This window comes from Meriones unguiculatus, chromosome 10 (genome assembly GCF_030254825.1).
Source record: "Meriones unguiculatus strain TT.TT164.6M chromosome 10, Bangor_MerUng_6.1, whole genome shotgun sequence".
NCBI lineage: Eukaryota > Metazoa > Chordata > Mammalia > Rodentia > Muridae > Meriones > Meriones unguiculatus.
In genome coordinates this window covers 28915184-28931693 of record NC_083358.1, presented here as the reverse complement: position 1 = coordinate 28931693, position 16510 = coordinate 28915184, and the positions used below count along the sequence as shown (strand labels likewise).

General features: G+C 36.0%; 1 protein-coding gene across 4 annotated transcripts in view; it reads right to left on the bottom strand.

The window, feature by feature from the left end:
* Window positions 1–16510, bottom strand: part of Cdh8 (cadherin 8) — a 424317-nt gene that overhangs the window by 60114 nt on the left and 347693 nt on the right. For all 4 annotated transcript variants that reach the window (XM_060392149.1, XM_060392148.1, XM_060392150.1 and 1 more), the window contains exon 10: window positions 15133–15250. In XM_060392149.1, the coding sequence (XP_060248132.1) occupies window positions 15133–15250 (118 nt within the window). The remainder of the gene's footprint in view (window positions 1–15132; window positions 15251–16510) is intronic.

Genomic DNA, 16510 nt, shown 5'->3' with positions numbered 1-16510 from the left:
AGGACATTTGCTCAACCATGTTTGTAGCAGCTTTATTTGTAATAGCCAGAACCTGGAAACAATCCAGATGTCCCTCAACGGAGGAATGGATACAGAAATTATGGTATTTTTTACACAATGGAATACTACTCAGCAATTAAGAACAAAGAAATCATGAAATTTGCAGGCAAATGGTGGGATCTAGAAAAGATCATTCTGAGTGAGGTATCCCAGAAGGAGAAAGCCACACACGGTCTATACTCACTTATATAGACCTATAAGATATGATAAACATACTGAAATCTATACACCTAAAGAAGATAAAGAAGAAAGAGGACCTGGGATAAGATGATCAATCCTCATTTAGAAAGACAAATGGGATGGACATTGGCTATAGGAGAAAACAAGTAACAGAACAGGAGCCTACCACAGAGAGCCTCTGAAAGACTCTACCTAGCAGTGTATCAAAGCAGATACTAAGACTAATAAACAAACCTTTGGCAGAGTGCAGGGAATCATATGAAAGTCCCAGGAAGGCCTGCACAGAAAGATGCTCCAATTAAGGACCATGCATGGAGAGAACTTAGGACGTTTTCTTAACTAGTGATTGATGGGGAGGGGTTCTGGTCCATTGTGTCTGGTGCCATTCCTTGGCAAGTGGTCCTGGGTTCTATAAGAATCCAGGTGAGCAAGCCATAAGGACTATGTCAGTAAAGAGTACTTACTACCCCTTACCCTGTGGATCATCTCCAGCCTTCAAGCTCTTGCCTGGTTTGAGTTCCTGTCTTGGCTTCCCACAATAGGAATATATAGCCAATTAAACCATTTCCTCCCCAAGATGCTTTTTTTTCTTAGAGTTTCATCAAAACAATACTAGCATAGTAGTTTATAAAGTAGTTTATATTCCCTGTTTGTTCTTAGAAATTCTGATGCCATGTTATCCCTCTAAATAAAAACTAAGTTAATCAATGAAAACAGTATAAATAGACAACACTTTAAAGGAGAAGTTTCTTTGCTATTGTGACTTTTCAAATATATTTCTAGAATAATCTCCATCTGATTTTTTTTCTCATATAAGACCTCATCAATTGGCTATTAGCTTCCACATGAATTATTGGTAAGTAGGTTTTAATATTATTAGTAGTATATATTTGTTGTACAAATTAAGTGTTTAATTGGGGAATTTATGTTTAATATTCTTTGCTTACATTCAAATTCCCATTGCTTTCCCTTGTGGGGCCTCCCTTCAGTCTCCTTTTTTCCCAAATAGTTCTACCTTTACTTTCATTTCACACACACACACACACACACACACACACACACACACACACACAGAGAGAGAGAGAGAGAGAGAGAGAGAGAGATGTATATATATGCATATAAAATTTAATGATTGAAAAACCAAAAAAATGTCATTTTCAAGGGAAATTTGTGGAACAGGAAATCAAATATTATGTGAAATAAACCAGACTCATTATAAACAAATATCTCTCATCCTTTCTCCTCTGTAAATAGCATTGTACTCTTGAGAACTGAAATCCCCAATAAATGAAGTTCTCAGTTGCTAATACTCCAAGTTATGCGCTAAAAACTATAACTCAGTAGATGCTTTAATAATCCATTTCAATGAGAACCTTGCACAGTTAAGATTTGGATTTTATAATTTCAGATTTCCATTAATACTGAAAATTGTACTTTTTAAATAAATTTTTATGTTTTATATTAATTACAGTTCATTCACATTGTATCCCAGCTGTAGCCTTCTCCCTCATTCCCTCTCAATCCTACCCTGCCTCCCTCATCTCCTCCCATGCCCCTCTTAAAGTCCATTGATAAGGGAGGTCCTCCTCCCCTTCTATCTGATCCTAGCTTATTAGGTCTCATCAGGACTGGCTGCATTGTCTTCTTCTGTGGCCTGGCAAGGCTGCTTCCCTCTCGGGGAGGGGGTCAAAGAGCCAGCCACTGAGTTGATGTCAGAGACATCAATGTCCCTGTTCCTCTTACTGGGGTACCCAGTTGGATAATGAGCTGCCATGGGCTACATCTGAGCAGGGTTGTATCCATGAATGGTCCTTAGTTGGAGTGTCAGTCTTAGTCTTAGAAAAGATCCCTGTGCCCAGAGTTTTTTGGTTCTATTGCTCTTCTTGTGTCCCTCCTGTACTCTCCAGGTTTTACTATCTCCCCCTTCTTTCATAGGATTCCCTGCACTCTGCCCAAAGTTTGCTTATGAAGCTCAGCATCTGCTTTGACACACTGCTGGGTAGAGTCTTTTAGAGGCTCTCTGTGGTAGACACCCGTCCTGTCTCCTGTTTACTCCTTCTTCCAATGTCCATCCTGTTCGTCTTTCTGAGTGAGAATTGATCATCTTACCCAGGGTCCTCCTTCTTGCTTAGCTTCTTTAAGTGTACAGATTTAAGTATGTTTATTCTATATTGTAGGTCTAGTATCCACTTATAAGTGAGTAACACTATATATGGGTTTTTTTTTTTTGTTTCAGGGATACCTCACTCGGGATGATCTTTTCTAGATTCCTGCTTTTAAGGAGGGCCTGTAACTCAATGAGAAAGAGGGTTTGCTTTCTATATATGATGTTCTATATACTGACAACAAAAATTGCATTTGAGGGAAATAAGCAAGAAAATCTTTGCAAATATTATATCAGTTATTTTCTTTTTTTTGGTATCAATTCTTTTTTTAATTTTAATTTTAATTTATTCATTTTGCATCCCAGTCATAGCCCCCTCCACCCTCCCTTCCTGGTCCTACACTCATTCCCTGTTTCCCCTATCCGGACCCCTATTCTTCAGAGAAGGAGAGCCCCTCCCCTCCCCTCCCCACCTACCCACCCCAGCATATCAAGTTGCATTAGGACTGGGCACATCATTTTCCCCTGTGGCCTGGCAAGGTGACCCCTCCAGTGGAAAGAAGTACTGTCATTTACATATGATTTGGTATTTATAATTGAAACATTAATGTCAAACCCTTAAATGGAGTCAGCTCTTGAATATAAGACCTCTGACTTGCTTTTTTTGTATTTTTTTCTTTATTAATTACACTTTATACCCCCCCGTGGTTCCCTCCCTCCTCCCGTCCCAATCCCTCCCTTCCTCCACCCTCTGCATGCCAGCCCCTCCCCAAGTCCACTGATAGGGGAGGACTTCTTTTCCTTCCTTCTGATCCTAGTCAATTAGGTCTCATCAGGAGTGGCTGCATTGTCTTCTTCTGTGGCCTGGTAAGGCTGCTTCCCCCTCAGGGGGAGGTAATTAAAGAGCAGGCCAATCAGTTCATTTCAGAGCCAGTCCCTGTTCCTATTACAATGGAACCCACTTGGATACTGAACTGCCATGGGCTACATCTGTGCAGGTGTCTTAGGTTATCTCCATGCATAGTCATTGAACCTAAAACTTACTGATTCTGCTGACCTCACTAGCCAATACCATCCAGGGAGTTGCCTGCCCTTAGTTGCCTTGTGCCCTAACCAATCTGTGTTAAGGTTGAACACCACCTGACCAGATACTTAACACTGCTGTCTGGAGACTAAAACTCAAGCTCTCTTGGATGAGCATAAAACACATTGGCTCCCAAATCAATTCTCAGGCTCTCCTTCTATTTTTTAATTAATTTGTTTGTTGTATCTCTGCTGTATCCTCCTCCCTCATATCCTCCTTCTACCACCCACCATCTCTCTTCTCTCCCTATGCCTCTTCCCTAGTCCCCTGATAGGGGAGGTCTGCCTCCCATTTATTTGATCCTAGCCTATTAGGTGTCATCAGGAATGGCTGCATCATCTTCTGTGGCCTGGCAAGGCTGCACCTTTTGAAGATACACTGATATAATTTTGTATGTGTATTACTAATAAATTTATTATTTGTTTATCTTTTTCTGTACTAAATTTATGTACGTATAAACACATAACCACTGTGTTGACAATACTTCATATGTTACAAGAAACATCAAAATAAAATGTAAATTCATTAGAATAGCATCTTTTTAAGCTAGAAAAGTCTTGTAGTCCTGTAGTTTATTGCTAACCATGGAATCGCTCATAACTATTTCATTTTTAAAAGAATGTTGAGCTATTATTTTGCCCTTTAGTTGAATCACCTCTATATTAGAACTTTCATCATTAAATATGTAAGTTATAGAGAAATCTTACTTCTAAAATCATTTTCTTGAGCACTTCTCTTCAAAATTATCTTTATGACAAATAAAAATTGAATCACATAATTACATATCTCAAGGAATTTCTTTCATTTCTTTGTCTTCATCTACAGAAAATATACAGTTACCAAATACTGAAACTTTGGAAACATTAGTCATTGGTTTTTTTAGTTCTTCCTATACATGAGAACATTTAGTTATTGAGTAGGTTGAGAATTCTGCCACAAAATAGTGAGAAAGACACAGGTTAATGTTACAGATCAGTAATCTTTTAATAATACTATCTCGTGTGTTAATATCTACAATTTATGGAGTAAATATCACTTCCATATATTTGCATGATTTCTCTTAAAATCTGAGAAATAAAACAAAGTTTGTTGGCTGCTACATGGAGTGGAGGTACTTCTCTTGGCATTTTGTTTTCCAAATCACTCAGATAAGTAGTCTCAAAAGTCAGAGAAGAATAGAATCAAACAATAGAAGGAGGCAGCTCTAGTAAGCAAACTACCATTAGGAATCAAAGCGAATGAGTAATCTCTCCTAGTGCATAGATAATAATTATCTTTCTTTAAAGTACCTCAGCAACTGCCCTTTCGTAGCATTTTTAGGAACCTATAGACTAAGCCCAGAAATCAAGCTAATGTTATCTTCATGAACAGGATGGCTTCTATATGCTGAAAATTAGCTAAAACTAAAACCGTCCTAAGTCAAAAGCAGATATCCAAGCCAAATAGAAGGCATAGAAGCAGGAAGAGGCATGGACTATGTATAATGAGATTAGATCATAACTATCAAATTCTCATAAGCAAAATAGAATTGTCACTCACAGCATACTTACTGTAACATAACAAAAAAATCAATGAATCACCAGGTCACTGCGTTTGCAAAGGGCTTACTAACATGTTTTGACCTTGTGTTTAATAGTCTACTTCAACATTCCTCACTAGATTTTCTCATGATGGAAGCATCAACATAAAATACTGTAAAGAATCACCTGTCCATGATTATAGATTGATATCACCACTCTGACTAGCCAAATGCTTCTTTAAGATGGGAATGATAGAATCAATGAAAACTAATTCTTTTTTATGTATGGCTAAGTCCACAAATTGGGTAAGGTCCGTTAGGAAACTTTATGACAATATAGAAGTAAGAATATGGGTCATTCCACTCTAAATCATAGTACTTGGCAGAGTAGCTTATGAATTTTGATACCGTAGGACAAAATCCCTGGTTAAATTATAGCATCCTCTCTGAGAATTCAATTGGTATTCAAAAAGTGAAACCTTAGAAGAACAAAATACACTATGCAGTAGGAAAAATCAATATTTTTTTATTCGCTACTTTATTTCCAACTCATAGAGCACTCTCTGATATGTGTGTGAGGCACTAAATAAATGGATATCAAATAAATGAATGTGAATACATACATGACTTATTATTAATAACCTTGGAGAATGTGACAGAGACTTTTCTTTATTTCCATCTTTAAGAGGCACTGAAAAGAAAGCAAACACGTCAAACCTCACAGAACTTGCTAACAGTAGAAATGAGGAGACAGTATCTTATAGTTACTATCGATGACTAAAACTTTGTTAGGTGGAGAAGACAAGAGTAAAGGGTTTACATTCCAGGTAAAATGGAATTCCAGGAAGGAATTTAATGTCTAGCTAGTTTGTCATTTTGAGTCTAAAGTATAACCCAGAGTTTATGGGAAGAATGGTGAAAAATAAAAAACGGCAGCCAACTTTTGAGACCTGTTCTTTTCATTTTAATATACTCAGAAATGATATCATTCAATTCCTGCATACCTCACTACTCACATGTTACTCCTACTTAAAAATGGTGTCATCTCACCAACTCTCAAATATCCCATTCTCCAAAAACTATATGTTGGGGACCTGATAAGCTAGGGTCAGACAGTAGAGGAGGAGGACTTTCCCTAACAGTGGACTATGGATGAGAGATAGGAAAGGAAGAGGAGGGGGAGTGAGACCTGGACAAGTTGAGAAAGGAGACTACAACTGGGATACAAAGTGAATAAATTGTAAATAATAATAATAATAATAATAATAATAATAATAATAATAATAATAATGGAAAGTTCTAAAACGTCATTAATCTTGATTTTATTTTTGTTTGTTTAACCATAATGAGGGATATAGTCAACGAACTAAAGTTATAAAAATAATCCCCTTTCAATTTTCTCATTTCCCTTTGCTTTAGTCACAGAAATGACTCACTGGTATGTTGGGCTGCTTGCCTACTACATGATGTCCAATAATACACAGTATGGGTTATCACTCAAACACTTATTTATACTTTTTTAGTAATGTTTTTATTTTTAACAGTGAATGGATGGAATTGCTAGAGGACACTAACGAGAACTGCAAAAAAAGAGTAGAAAAAGAGAAGCTAGCCACTGTCTATTCTAACTTGTTGACTATAGAATTAACATGGTAACATTTTTGTTTTTACTTATTTTTTCATTATACTTTATTTTTTATATTAATTACAGTATATTCACTTTGCATTCCAGCTGTAGCCCCCTTTCTTTTTCCCTCCCAATCTCACCTTCCCTACCTCATCTCCTCCCATGCCCCTCTCCAAGTCCACTGATAAGGGAAGTTCTCCTCCCCTTCCATCTGACCCTAGCTTATCAGATCTCATCAGGACTGGCTGCATTGTCCTCTTCTGTAGCCTGGAAAGGCTGCACTCCATAGGGGATGGTGATCAAAGAGTCAGCCACTGAGTTCATGTCAGAGACACTCCCTGTTCCCCTTAGTGTTAAGAAAAGCCTAAGACTGCCTGGATCCTCTTCCTTTTGGGGCTGGCTAGGTTACCCTGCCAGGGGGAAGTGATCAAAGAGTGGGGAACAGAGATCATGTCAGAGATTACTCCTGCTCCCTTTACTAGGGTACCCACATGGAGACTAAACTGCCTATGGGCTACATCTGAACAGGGGTTCTAGGCCCTCTCCATGCATGATCTTTAGCTGATGCGTCAATCTCTGAAGGGCCTCTGGGAAAAGCTTTTTTGGCTTTGTTGGTCTCCAATGGACTAGGGAAGAGGGATAGAGGGGAAAGAGGGAGAGAGCGTGGGACAGGAATATAATGAGAGGGGGGATAAACAGTGAATTAATTGTAAATAATAATAATTATTATTAATTATTAAGTGAATTAATTGTAAATAATAATAATAATAAACAGCATAAGAGTAAATATCATTTGCACCTGAGTGTAATCAGTACAAGTTCTTGATTGTACAAACATGATTGTTTGTGCAAGTTCTTTTTTTAATAATTTTTATTTTTTATATTAATTACAGGTAATTTACTTTGTATTCCAGCTGTAGCCCCCTCCCTCATTCTCTCCCAATCCCACCCTCCCTCCCTCATCTTGTACAAGTTCTTACAGATGATAAACAGAAGAATAAAGATCTGATATACACTTAGTTTATTATGAAGCCTGAATTTTTGTTCTTTTTGTTGTACAGTGTTCTCCTTAATACATTATTCTAATTCATTCCCAATCTACTTTTGCAATATTTAGTTAGGGACATTTCCACTTTCATGTTATCACCGCTTGTTTTCCATCCTTTACTTAACTACTTCCTTTCTATCTCTAGATTCTATTTATTCCAATAAACTGTAGGAACCTCAGGAGTCAGTGTGCATCATTCAGGTCACATCCCCAGACAGAATGTCATGTATGCCTAATGTTTTGTCTATAAAATGTTCAAATTAATTCAAAATGCATCATTCTGTGCTGAACTAAGATTAAATGATTGCCAACTACGTTTACTACATTTTTAGAAAGAAAAAATTTGCATAGGCTGACAGTTCATTTTGTTTCCATGTTTAATTTTAACATTGGGTTCTGTTTTTCAGAGCAGTCATCTTTGTCTGATACTTACAGATACCTAAGATCTATTTCTGAACTTGGAAATAGATGATAAATCAGTAAATTACATTATTCTTCAATGAGATAAATAGTAGCAGAGTACAGTAAGATTGGCTAAAAGCAAAAGGCAACTCTAAGTTTTTCTATACAGGGGTCTTATTATCCCCATACCCTAAAGCTACTTTTTAAAAGTATCAGAGAGCAACATTGTCAAAGAAAGGGTCTATGCGCTAGCATCTTGAAAATAACCAATGTAACTTGAAGGTAAATATGTACATTTGGTTTACTGTTCTGTTTAATTTTTCAAGGATCTCCTTTAATAGAATGTAATATAAGGACTGCAAATGATTGCTAGCAAAGTGACAGAGAAGCTTTGACAGAAATCACAACTGTAACAACCTTACATATAAATATATAGTATTTTAAAATTATATCCCAGAGGTCTTCAAAGTCAGAGCTAATTTGTCTCCCATAACACACACTGAAAACTAAACAATAAGGGCAATGCTAACATGAGTCTAGGAAAATAAAATTCTAACATGAGTCTAGGAAAAGAAAATCTCCCTGTTTTCTGCATCATATTGTATAGTTACATAGATTAAAGAAACAAGATTTATTTTCAACTTTTTGTAACTTACATATTGACCTTAACTGAAGTTTACAAGCATAAATGTGTTTTTATCAACATGCTGCTGATAAACATAAGAATAAACAATAAATTCTCCCTTACTAAAACAGAAACCTTTTGGTTTTATAAATAATCTTATTTTGTATATTAGTTATCCCCTGGATTTATTGGTAAAAAGTGAACTGTGCATTAATTAATTAATTAATTAATTAATTAATACAATTTATTCACTTTGTATCCCAGCTGTAGTCCCCTCCCTCATCTCCTCCCAGTCCCACCCTCCCTCCCTCTTCTCCTCTTATGCCCATTTTCTAGTCCACTGATAGGGGAAATCCTCCTCTCCTTCTATCTTACCCTAGTCTATCTTATTTCATCAGGACTGGCTGCGTCATCTTCCTCTGTGGTCTGGCAAGGATGCACCTGTTAGGGGGAGGTGATCAAAGAGCCAGTCACTGAGTTCATATCAGAGATAGTCCCTGTTCCCCTTACTAGGGAACCCATTTGGAGACTAAGATGCCCATGTGCTTTATCTGAGCAGGGGTTCAACAAGGACATTTACTCAATCATGTTCATAGCAGCTTTATTCGTAATATCCAGAATCTTGAAACAAACCAGGTGTCCCTCAAGTGAACCATGCATTTTATGCTTGAAAAGAAGACCCTATGGTCTTTATGAACAATGATTGAAAACTATATAGCAATAACAACCGTTTGGTTTGGTGAGTATGCTATGGGAAATTTTCCTATAGGAAATTTCGAGTGCAGTTCCCCTATTAGAATACAGGAAGAGGTATCTATTATATTCACACAAGCATTAAGTAGACACATTGCCTGGAAAAGGCAGTAACGATGGATATACTGGTGCTGAAAAATGGGGTCTCTATTGAGGAAAGAAATATAATGTCTAATAAGCTTTCCTTATTTCAAAGCATCCTAGAGTGACAGAAGACCTTATGTTAGTCAGAACGAATACGCATGGCTTATCCAGTAATTCTGAATCAGCTATAAGGGCTAATTCTCAAACGCAGCCTGGAGGCATGCGACTAGCTCAACTAGGGAAGAAGGTGGAACCTGCTTTCATCCTGAATAAAATAAAAGATTTCTTAATTTCACAGGAGGGACTATGTTCAGCCTGGTTGTCTTGTGATCAGAAAAAAAAAAAATCTGTTTTCCATTTTGAGCCAAACATTTTGATCTCGGGACAATAACAATCTGAAATTAACTGACAATAGTCAAAGGTTAATATATATATATATATATATATATATATATATATATATGCTGTGAAGGGTAGGCAAAACGTCTTACAACTCAGTTTGAAGATAGAAACAACCTAGACATGGAAAATGGAGAACCCATTGTGGAGAGAGAGCTGATCCTCACTTAAGTAAAAGTAAAAGAAATGCCTGATATGCTAGACTAAGAGGGAAGGAGAGGAGGACTTCCCCTATCAGTGGACTTGGGGAGGGGTTTAGGAAGAGATGAGGGATGGAGGGTGGGATTGGGAGGTGAGAGAGAGGGGGCTACAGCTTGGATACAAACTGAATAAACTGTAATTTATAAAAAATTAAATAATTTTTGTTTTAAAAAATGCCAAAGAAGGGTGGTTATACTTACAACTAAATCTGGGAAACCGTTTCCTCCCTTCTTGTTCTTCTTCATAAGTCATTTATCTTTCTATAACATTATTGGATATTGGGCCTGTAACATTATTGTGTAAGAAGATTGATCGCAAAGCCTTTCAATGAGGATAAGTGTCTTCCTTGGTGATGTCACTTTGAAAATTACTGTTTTAAAAAATATGTAGATAAAACTTTGAGGAGATTTTATTCTAAAGGTCATTTCTCAATTCATGTTATTTATATCAACAAAATCATTGGTTGAGAATGAGATTCTTTTTTTTTTGTAGTTAGGAATAATAGCTTAAAGGAGTATCAAAGGGTTAAGAAATAAGATTTGCATAGAGAAAGATTATGTCCTGTTTATTGATGAGTGGTTTTCCACATCCTCAGAGATGTCTCAGTCTGAGTTTGTATATCTCCATCACAGCAAAACTTAGTGGAAGCCAGATACTCTTATCCTGTTGTTATAGACGAGAGAAATATACTCATAGCAACTTATCTATAAAAGTAATGTTCTTATGATGGAATTCTAACTACAAAGCATGACTTACAATCTGAACAAGTATTTTATAGACACTGAACTAATGCAAGGCATGTTTATTCAAAAGCACAGTTCAAAACTCATGTTATTTACATTAACAAAATCATTTGTTGAGAATGAGGGTTTTTTTTTGTTTGTTTGTTTGTTTGTTTTTTTATGTTCGTTTGTAGTATTGGTGTTTGACCTCATAGCCTAATACATATTACCCTGACTCTTTCTCACCAAGAATCAATGACAGCCCTAGAGTGGATATATTAGTAGGTAGGATTGGGAACAAAAAAACTTCATTTGAAATTATGATTCTTTTGCTAGATTTTTCTCAACCATAACCAAGTTTGGACTAAGTCTAAATTCATTTTGTATTTTCTTCTCATAGGTTTTCCTTAAAGAAATGAGCATCATTGTCCATATTTCCTTATATTAAGTCAGTTCAGTATTTTAATATAAGCCACCAAAATTCTTTTTTAGCCACCAGTGACATTGCAATTACAATCAAAAAATTATTTTACCCACAATGGGCAGGCTAGGGAAAAGCAGGTTTTGCAGACCTCAAATTTCCTGCAAGCAGGATATTTTAGTATTGGTAAAAGGTCCATTTATCTTACTTGTCTCTTGTATTGAATTGTTGGGTATTTTTCATTTCCACAGTTTTGATAGAAGCAAATACTGAAATGTGGTCAGCAAGACTCTCTGTTTATAAGTTCACCCAACTAAAAGATAAAGAAACCAGTCTCTGTACTACAAATTAAAAGATGCTCTGAGGTTTAGATGTGCATAATATTAATGGCTTTCATATTAGAACTTCCATTTTCCCTTTCTCCGTATTGAAAGCTGCCATCTTATCATGGTAAAATTATTATTCCTATATACTTAGAGAAACATTTATTTGTGAGATCATTCAACTGTGTAGTAAGAGACAGCTCATTTCTACCTCATTTTGTCTTTGGTCATGAATTAGTGAAGGAAAAATTGCATGAGGGCCAATCTATTTAAGAAAAAGATTACAATAATTTTGAGTTGGAAGGTATGGCTGTAAGTTCCTTAGAGAATGCAAAGTGTTTCAACTGTCTTTATAAAGATCAAATTAAGTGGGAGAGTAATCCATTCATTAAGTGTGTATTTCAATGTATTGGACATCACAAAATGGTTTATTCTTACAGACTTAAATTTGTAAACATGGTTATATCAGTTGAGCAGCATTAATTCCTAATCATTTAAAACTACAGGTTAAGAACAAAATAAATGATTAATAGCTATAAATATAATTAGAGCATTTGATTTTATCATATGCTTCCAGTGTTAAAGATATCACAGTAAATAATTACATAAAAATATCACCATCACCTTTACATTCTCCCATCATTAACAAAGACTCACAGATTATCTATGTACCAACTTCCCATTTCTCGATCTAGGTGTCTATTGTCATATATCCATCTATATAAACATTCTAAAACTTACAAAATTTTGATTGCTTCTGTATATTGTTAAAACATGCTGTTTCTATCCACTTTCACAATGACTGTCCATACAGCAGAGCAGTGGTAACCTATGCAGGTAAAGCCCATGAATACATAATCTAGGCAAAGGCAAATTGTGTATAAACTTTACATGTACTGTCTAAGGGACTTCAGCTTCATGATTTATTCTATGACGGGATGTTGAATGTTTGGATCCTGAATCCAGAATTACAGTGAACAAATGTCCTACGTTCCACAAGACAGTCCTAGTTTATGGTGTTTTCCAGACATAAATATGAACAGCAGCTTCTTCCACTTTAATAAAAACATTCCCCCTTGGAATGACAAAGTTTACAGTCACCATTTGAAAAACAAATGACTATATGATTTAAAATGAAAAATTGTAGTACATGAAATGCCTTTTTTTTAATCCTGAATAATTTTATGACTTCTTTCAGAACTGGGAGAATGGCCAAACATTGGGCTTCTATTTTCTAGTTACAAAACAATAGAGATAATCTATGCACCTCTAGATACTCTGTTGAGAGGTTATTAAAATGTATGACATAGCATTTTCAATTTTTTTCTGATTCTAAAAATTCAGAGAAAACACATGCAATCCATTATCAGATGACATTTTCCCTTCATAAGTATTGTCATTTTAAATAGAAGACAAAATTAAACTTCCCCTGGAATGCAGTAATTTACCTTCCCATTCATCCAACATTTGGGTGCAGTGTGTCTTCCAGGACCACAGCTATAAAAAGGCAAGTCTTGAAATTATAGAATGAGCAGGACAAAAATAAAGTTCCCTGAATACGGGGAGTGATAACACATTACTTCACGGAAACGTTTTAAAACGCAGTGTATTTTGCACAAATAAGACCAAAATTCTAATCAGCTCATGGTCTTTAGTGTAGTTTCTCAGATTAGCTTGGGGTTTCTGAATGGGCTTTTAGCATTGGCATACACATGAGATTTCCATAAAAGGGAAAGCCTGCTTATCTTCACAAAAGATCAGAAATAATGTTCTTGGATAAGAGTTTCTGTTTGGGGTGACTAAAGTGCAAGTACTCTATCTTTACGGAGGGAGAACGGAACGCTGTCACACAATGCTAATAGTACTGGAAACTGACTTAGATGAGTAATGTCTTTACAATAACCTTCTTGCTTCCTTTTTTGTGATGCTTCTACATTTATCAAAGCATCTTCGAAGAGCTAAGTAACACTGCAATGGAAGGCAAGGCCATGATACATTTAACATTAGCCATAAAAGACTGCTTTATTTCATAATGGAATTTTCTCAAAATACATCAACCTCCTTCAAACTGAGATAGCAGTATTCCAAACAGTTATCAGGAACCAAAGTTTCCTACACTAATTGAGTATAAATTCTATTTGTAGCATTCAGAAAACAAAGAAATGCACATAGAAAATCCAGAAAACAGACCCAGAGAATACTAATATTCCACTAATGGTTTTAAGAGTGTTAAGACTAAGGTAAATATGTTAGAACCAAAATAAAATTAAATTTCTTCTCTAAGGTATGGTAATTGAAGAAATATTAATGTAAACATGAAACAGACTTTTACAATTTGAGCTGCCGACTTTGTTTACAATACACCAAATGGAAAGGAACACTGGCCATATTAGGAAGGCTCTCAAGAAGTAACAAAATAGAATAAATATTGTCTTTGACACAGAGACAGAAATAAAATTAATTTTTATTACTTCCCAAATAATACTGACATAAAATGCCCCTCTTGAAAGTTTTAATGGTGAATCTGTCTCTGTAGGAGCCCCTGGACTCAGATTGTTCAGCTTTGCTGGTCTCCTTGTGGAAGTACTGCCCTCTCCATATCCTTCTATATCCTTCCCTCTTATCTCATAAGGACCCCTGCACTCCGCCCAAATTCTGGCCTTGAGTCTCAGCATCTGCCTTGATCCCCTGTTGGGTGGATCCTTTCAGAAGACCCTTTTTTGTAGGCTTCCATCCTGTTTCCTCTCTTCCACCTCTTCTGGTGTCTATCCTGTTTGCCATTCTGAATGAGATTTAAGCATCCTCCCTAGGTCCCCCTTAGTGTTTAGCTTCTTTAGGTATGTAGATGGCTATCCTGTATTATATTGCTTGTATCTGCTTATAATTTTGTGTATACTATGCCCGTCTTTCTGTTTCTGGGTTACCTCACTCAGAATGATCTTTTCTAGTTCCATCCATTTGCCAGAAAATTTAGTGATGTCCTTGTTTTTAATAGCTGAGCTGAGTAGTACATGGAATTAAGGTTGGGGGCTTCAATCGGGATATACAATGAAAAACTTGTGAAAAAAATAAAATTAAAAATAAAAAAATAATGGGAAAAACTTGTTATAATCTAATTGCTATTATTAAAATTGGTACTGGATTAAAACAAATGCCTCTACTGTGTATCCAAAATCCAGACAAAATTAGAGTAGACTTTCCCTAAAGACTTAGTAAACATTCAATTAAAAGTTAACAACTTCAAAGTGCAAACCAGTTCTTTCAGTGACAGATATCTCAGGATCTCAGCCTTCCTGGAAGCATTTAGTAGGAGTTAAAATGGTGCTTCTCATCTCGTCAAGGAAGGGGATTGAGGGACTCCCTGGGATACCATTAATCTTCATTAACAGTTTTCTTATCTATAATTTGAGTATTAGGAAGAGGAAGTGATGTAATTACCTTGCTTGAAGCTGATAAACTGGCTTTCAGCAACTCATGAGTGAACAAAAATATTTTAATCATATTTTCTCGTTATGTTGCAAAACTGCATGCAATCTCACAGTTTCTATACTGCATCATTTCAAAGAGCTAACATATTTACCTTCATTTTTCTTGATGGTGAAATTTGGGTTGTTGACCATTTCTGGAAGAAGACTGTACAAGAAATAATGTCCATTTTTGGGATCATCTTTGTCCATGGCACTTACTGTTTGAATGACCTGCAACATAAAATTGTCATCAGCATTTCTGATCACTTCAGAGGGCTCCCTTTGCTTGTAATATCTCAGTTGTATCCTTTTTGTGGTCTGGTACTTTACTCCAAAGACTCATTTTCAGCTTTCTAAATTGTCGTGGATGCTTTGTGCCAAAAGTATGGAGCAAAATCCATCACTTTAAAACCTCAACTGTGATAAATTGATGAAAATTAAGAGCATTACCTTAGTTTCCATTTGGTGTCTGTGGCTTGAAATAGCAAAGTTAAGTGTATTTGAAAATTCCACTGGGCAATTACAGGTTTCTTTCCAATTTGAGTATTTACGGGCATCTAGAATGAGATTTGGAACTGTTACAGTGATTGGAGTGGGCTTTTGGGAGGATCTTGGAGGTAAGACTTAAACCTTGAATCCTCATATTTCTTCTTTACCCATCAGGTCAGGAGTGGTTGCCAGAGAGAGTGTCCCTCAAACAAACCTGCCTGCAAGAATCCTTTCTGAGGAGTTTTGTCTGTTCCGTTCCAACAACAAAGGCTGTTTTTTATATATGCAAACAATGCTTAGGATTGTATCCTGAGATGAATACCTTATCGGGATTACTACTGTGCAGGGAACTGTTGAGCCAGGCAGATTTTCAGAATACTGTATGGGATGTGCTAGTTTCATTAGCAAACGCAACGCTAACTTGATGCTATGTTGTTTCCTAGGATGACAGAGTACTAGCTTAGTTCTCATTTATGATTCCATGATAGTTCTTACAACAATGTGCAACACTGGACAAGAGCTCACACACTTTAAAAAAACAGGTCTTATATGTCCTTTGCAAATAACTACTTTATGATTCCAATATGAATGAACCATGCCAGCAAAAGTGTTAATAGATATAAAGATATAACAAAAATGTGGTAACAAGGAAATGCTCCAGAACAATAAAATGTTGAGAACAAAATGATGTGTGTATTAGAATATGAATATTCAATTTAACTTTGGAACTTTCAATAAAGAGAAAAAATATTATTTTCAGTAATGGGTCACTACTATCTTGTGACTTATGACTTGCACGATTGTAAGAACCATGATTTGAGCACCGCATTATTTTGAAATTTTTGCATTGTACCATTACAATATATTTAGAAATTCATTAAAGTTAAAAATTAATGTTTACATCATGTCTAAATTTTGTTAAGACATTTGCAGTTAGACTGGGTGGTCCTGTGACAGATAGTAGCTGCAAGGGCAGCTTATCCTTAAATGCCGAGGCAATCA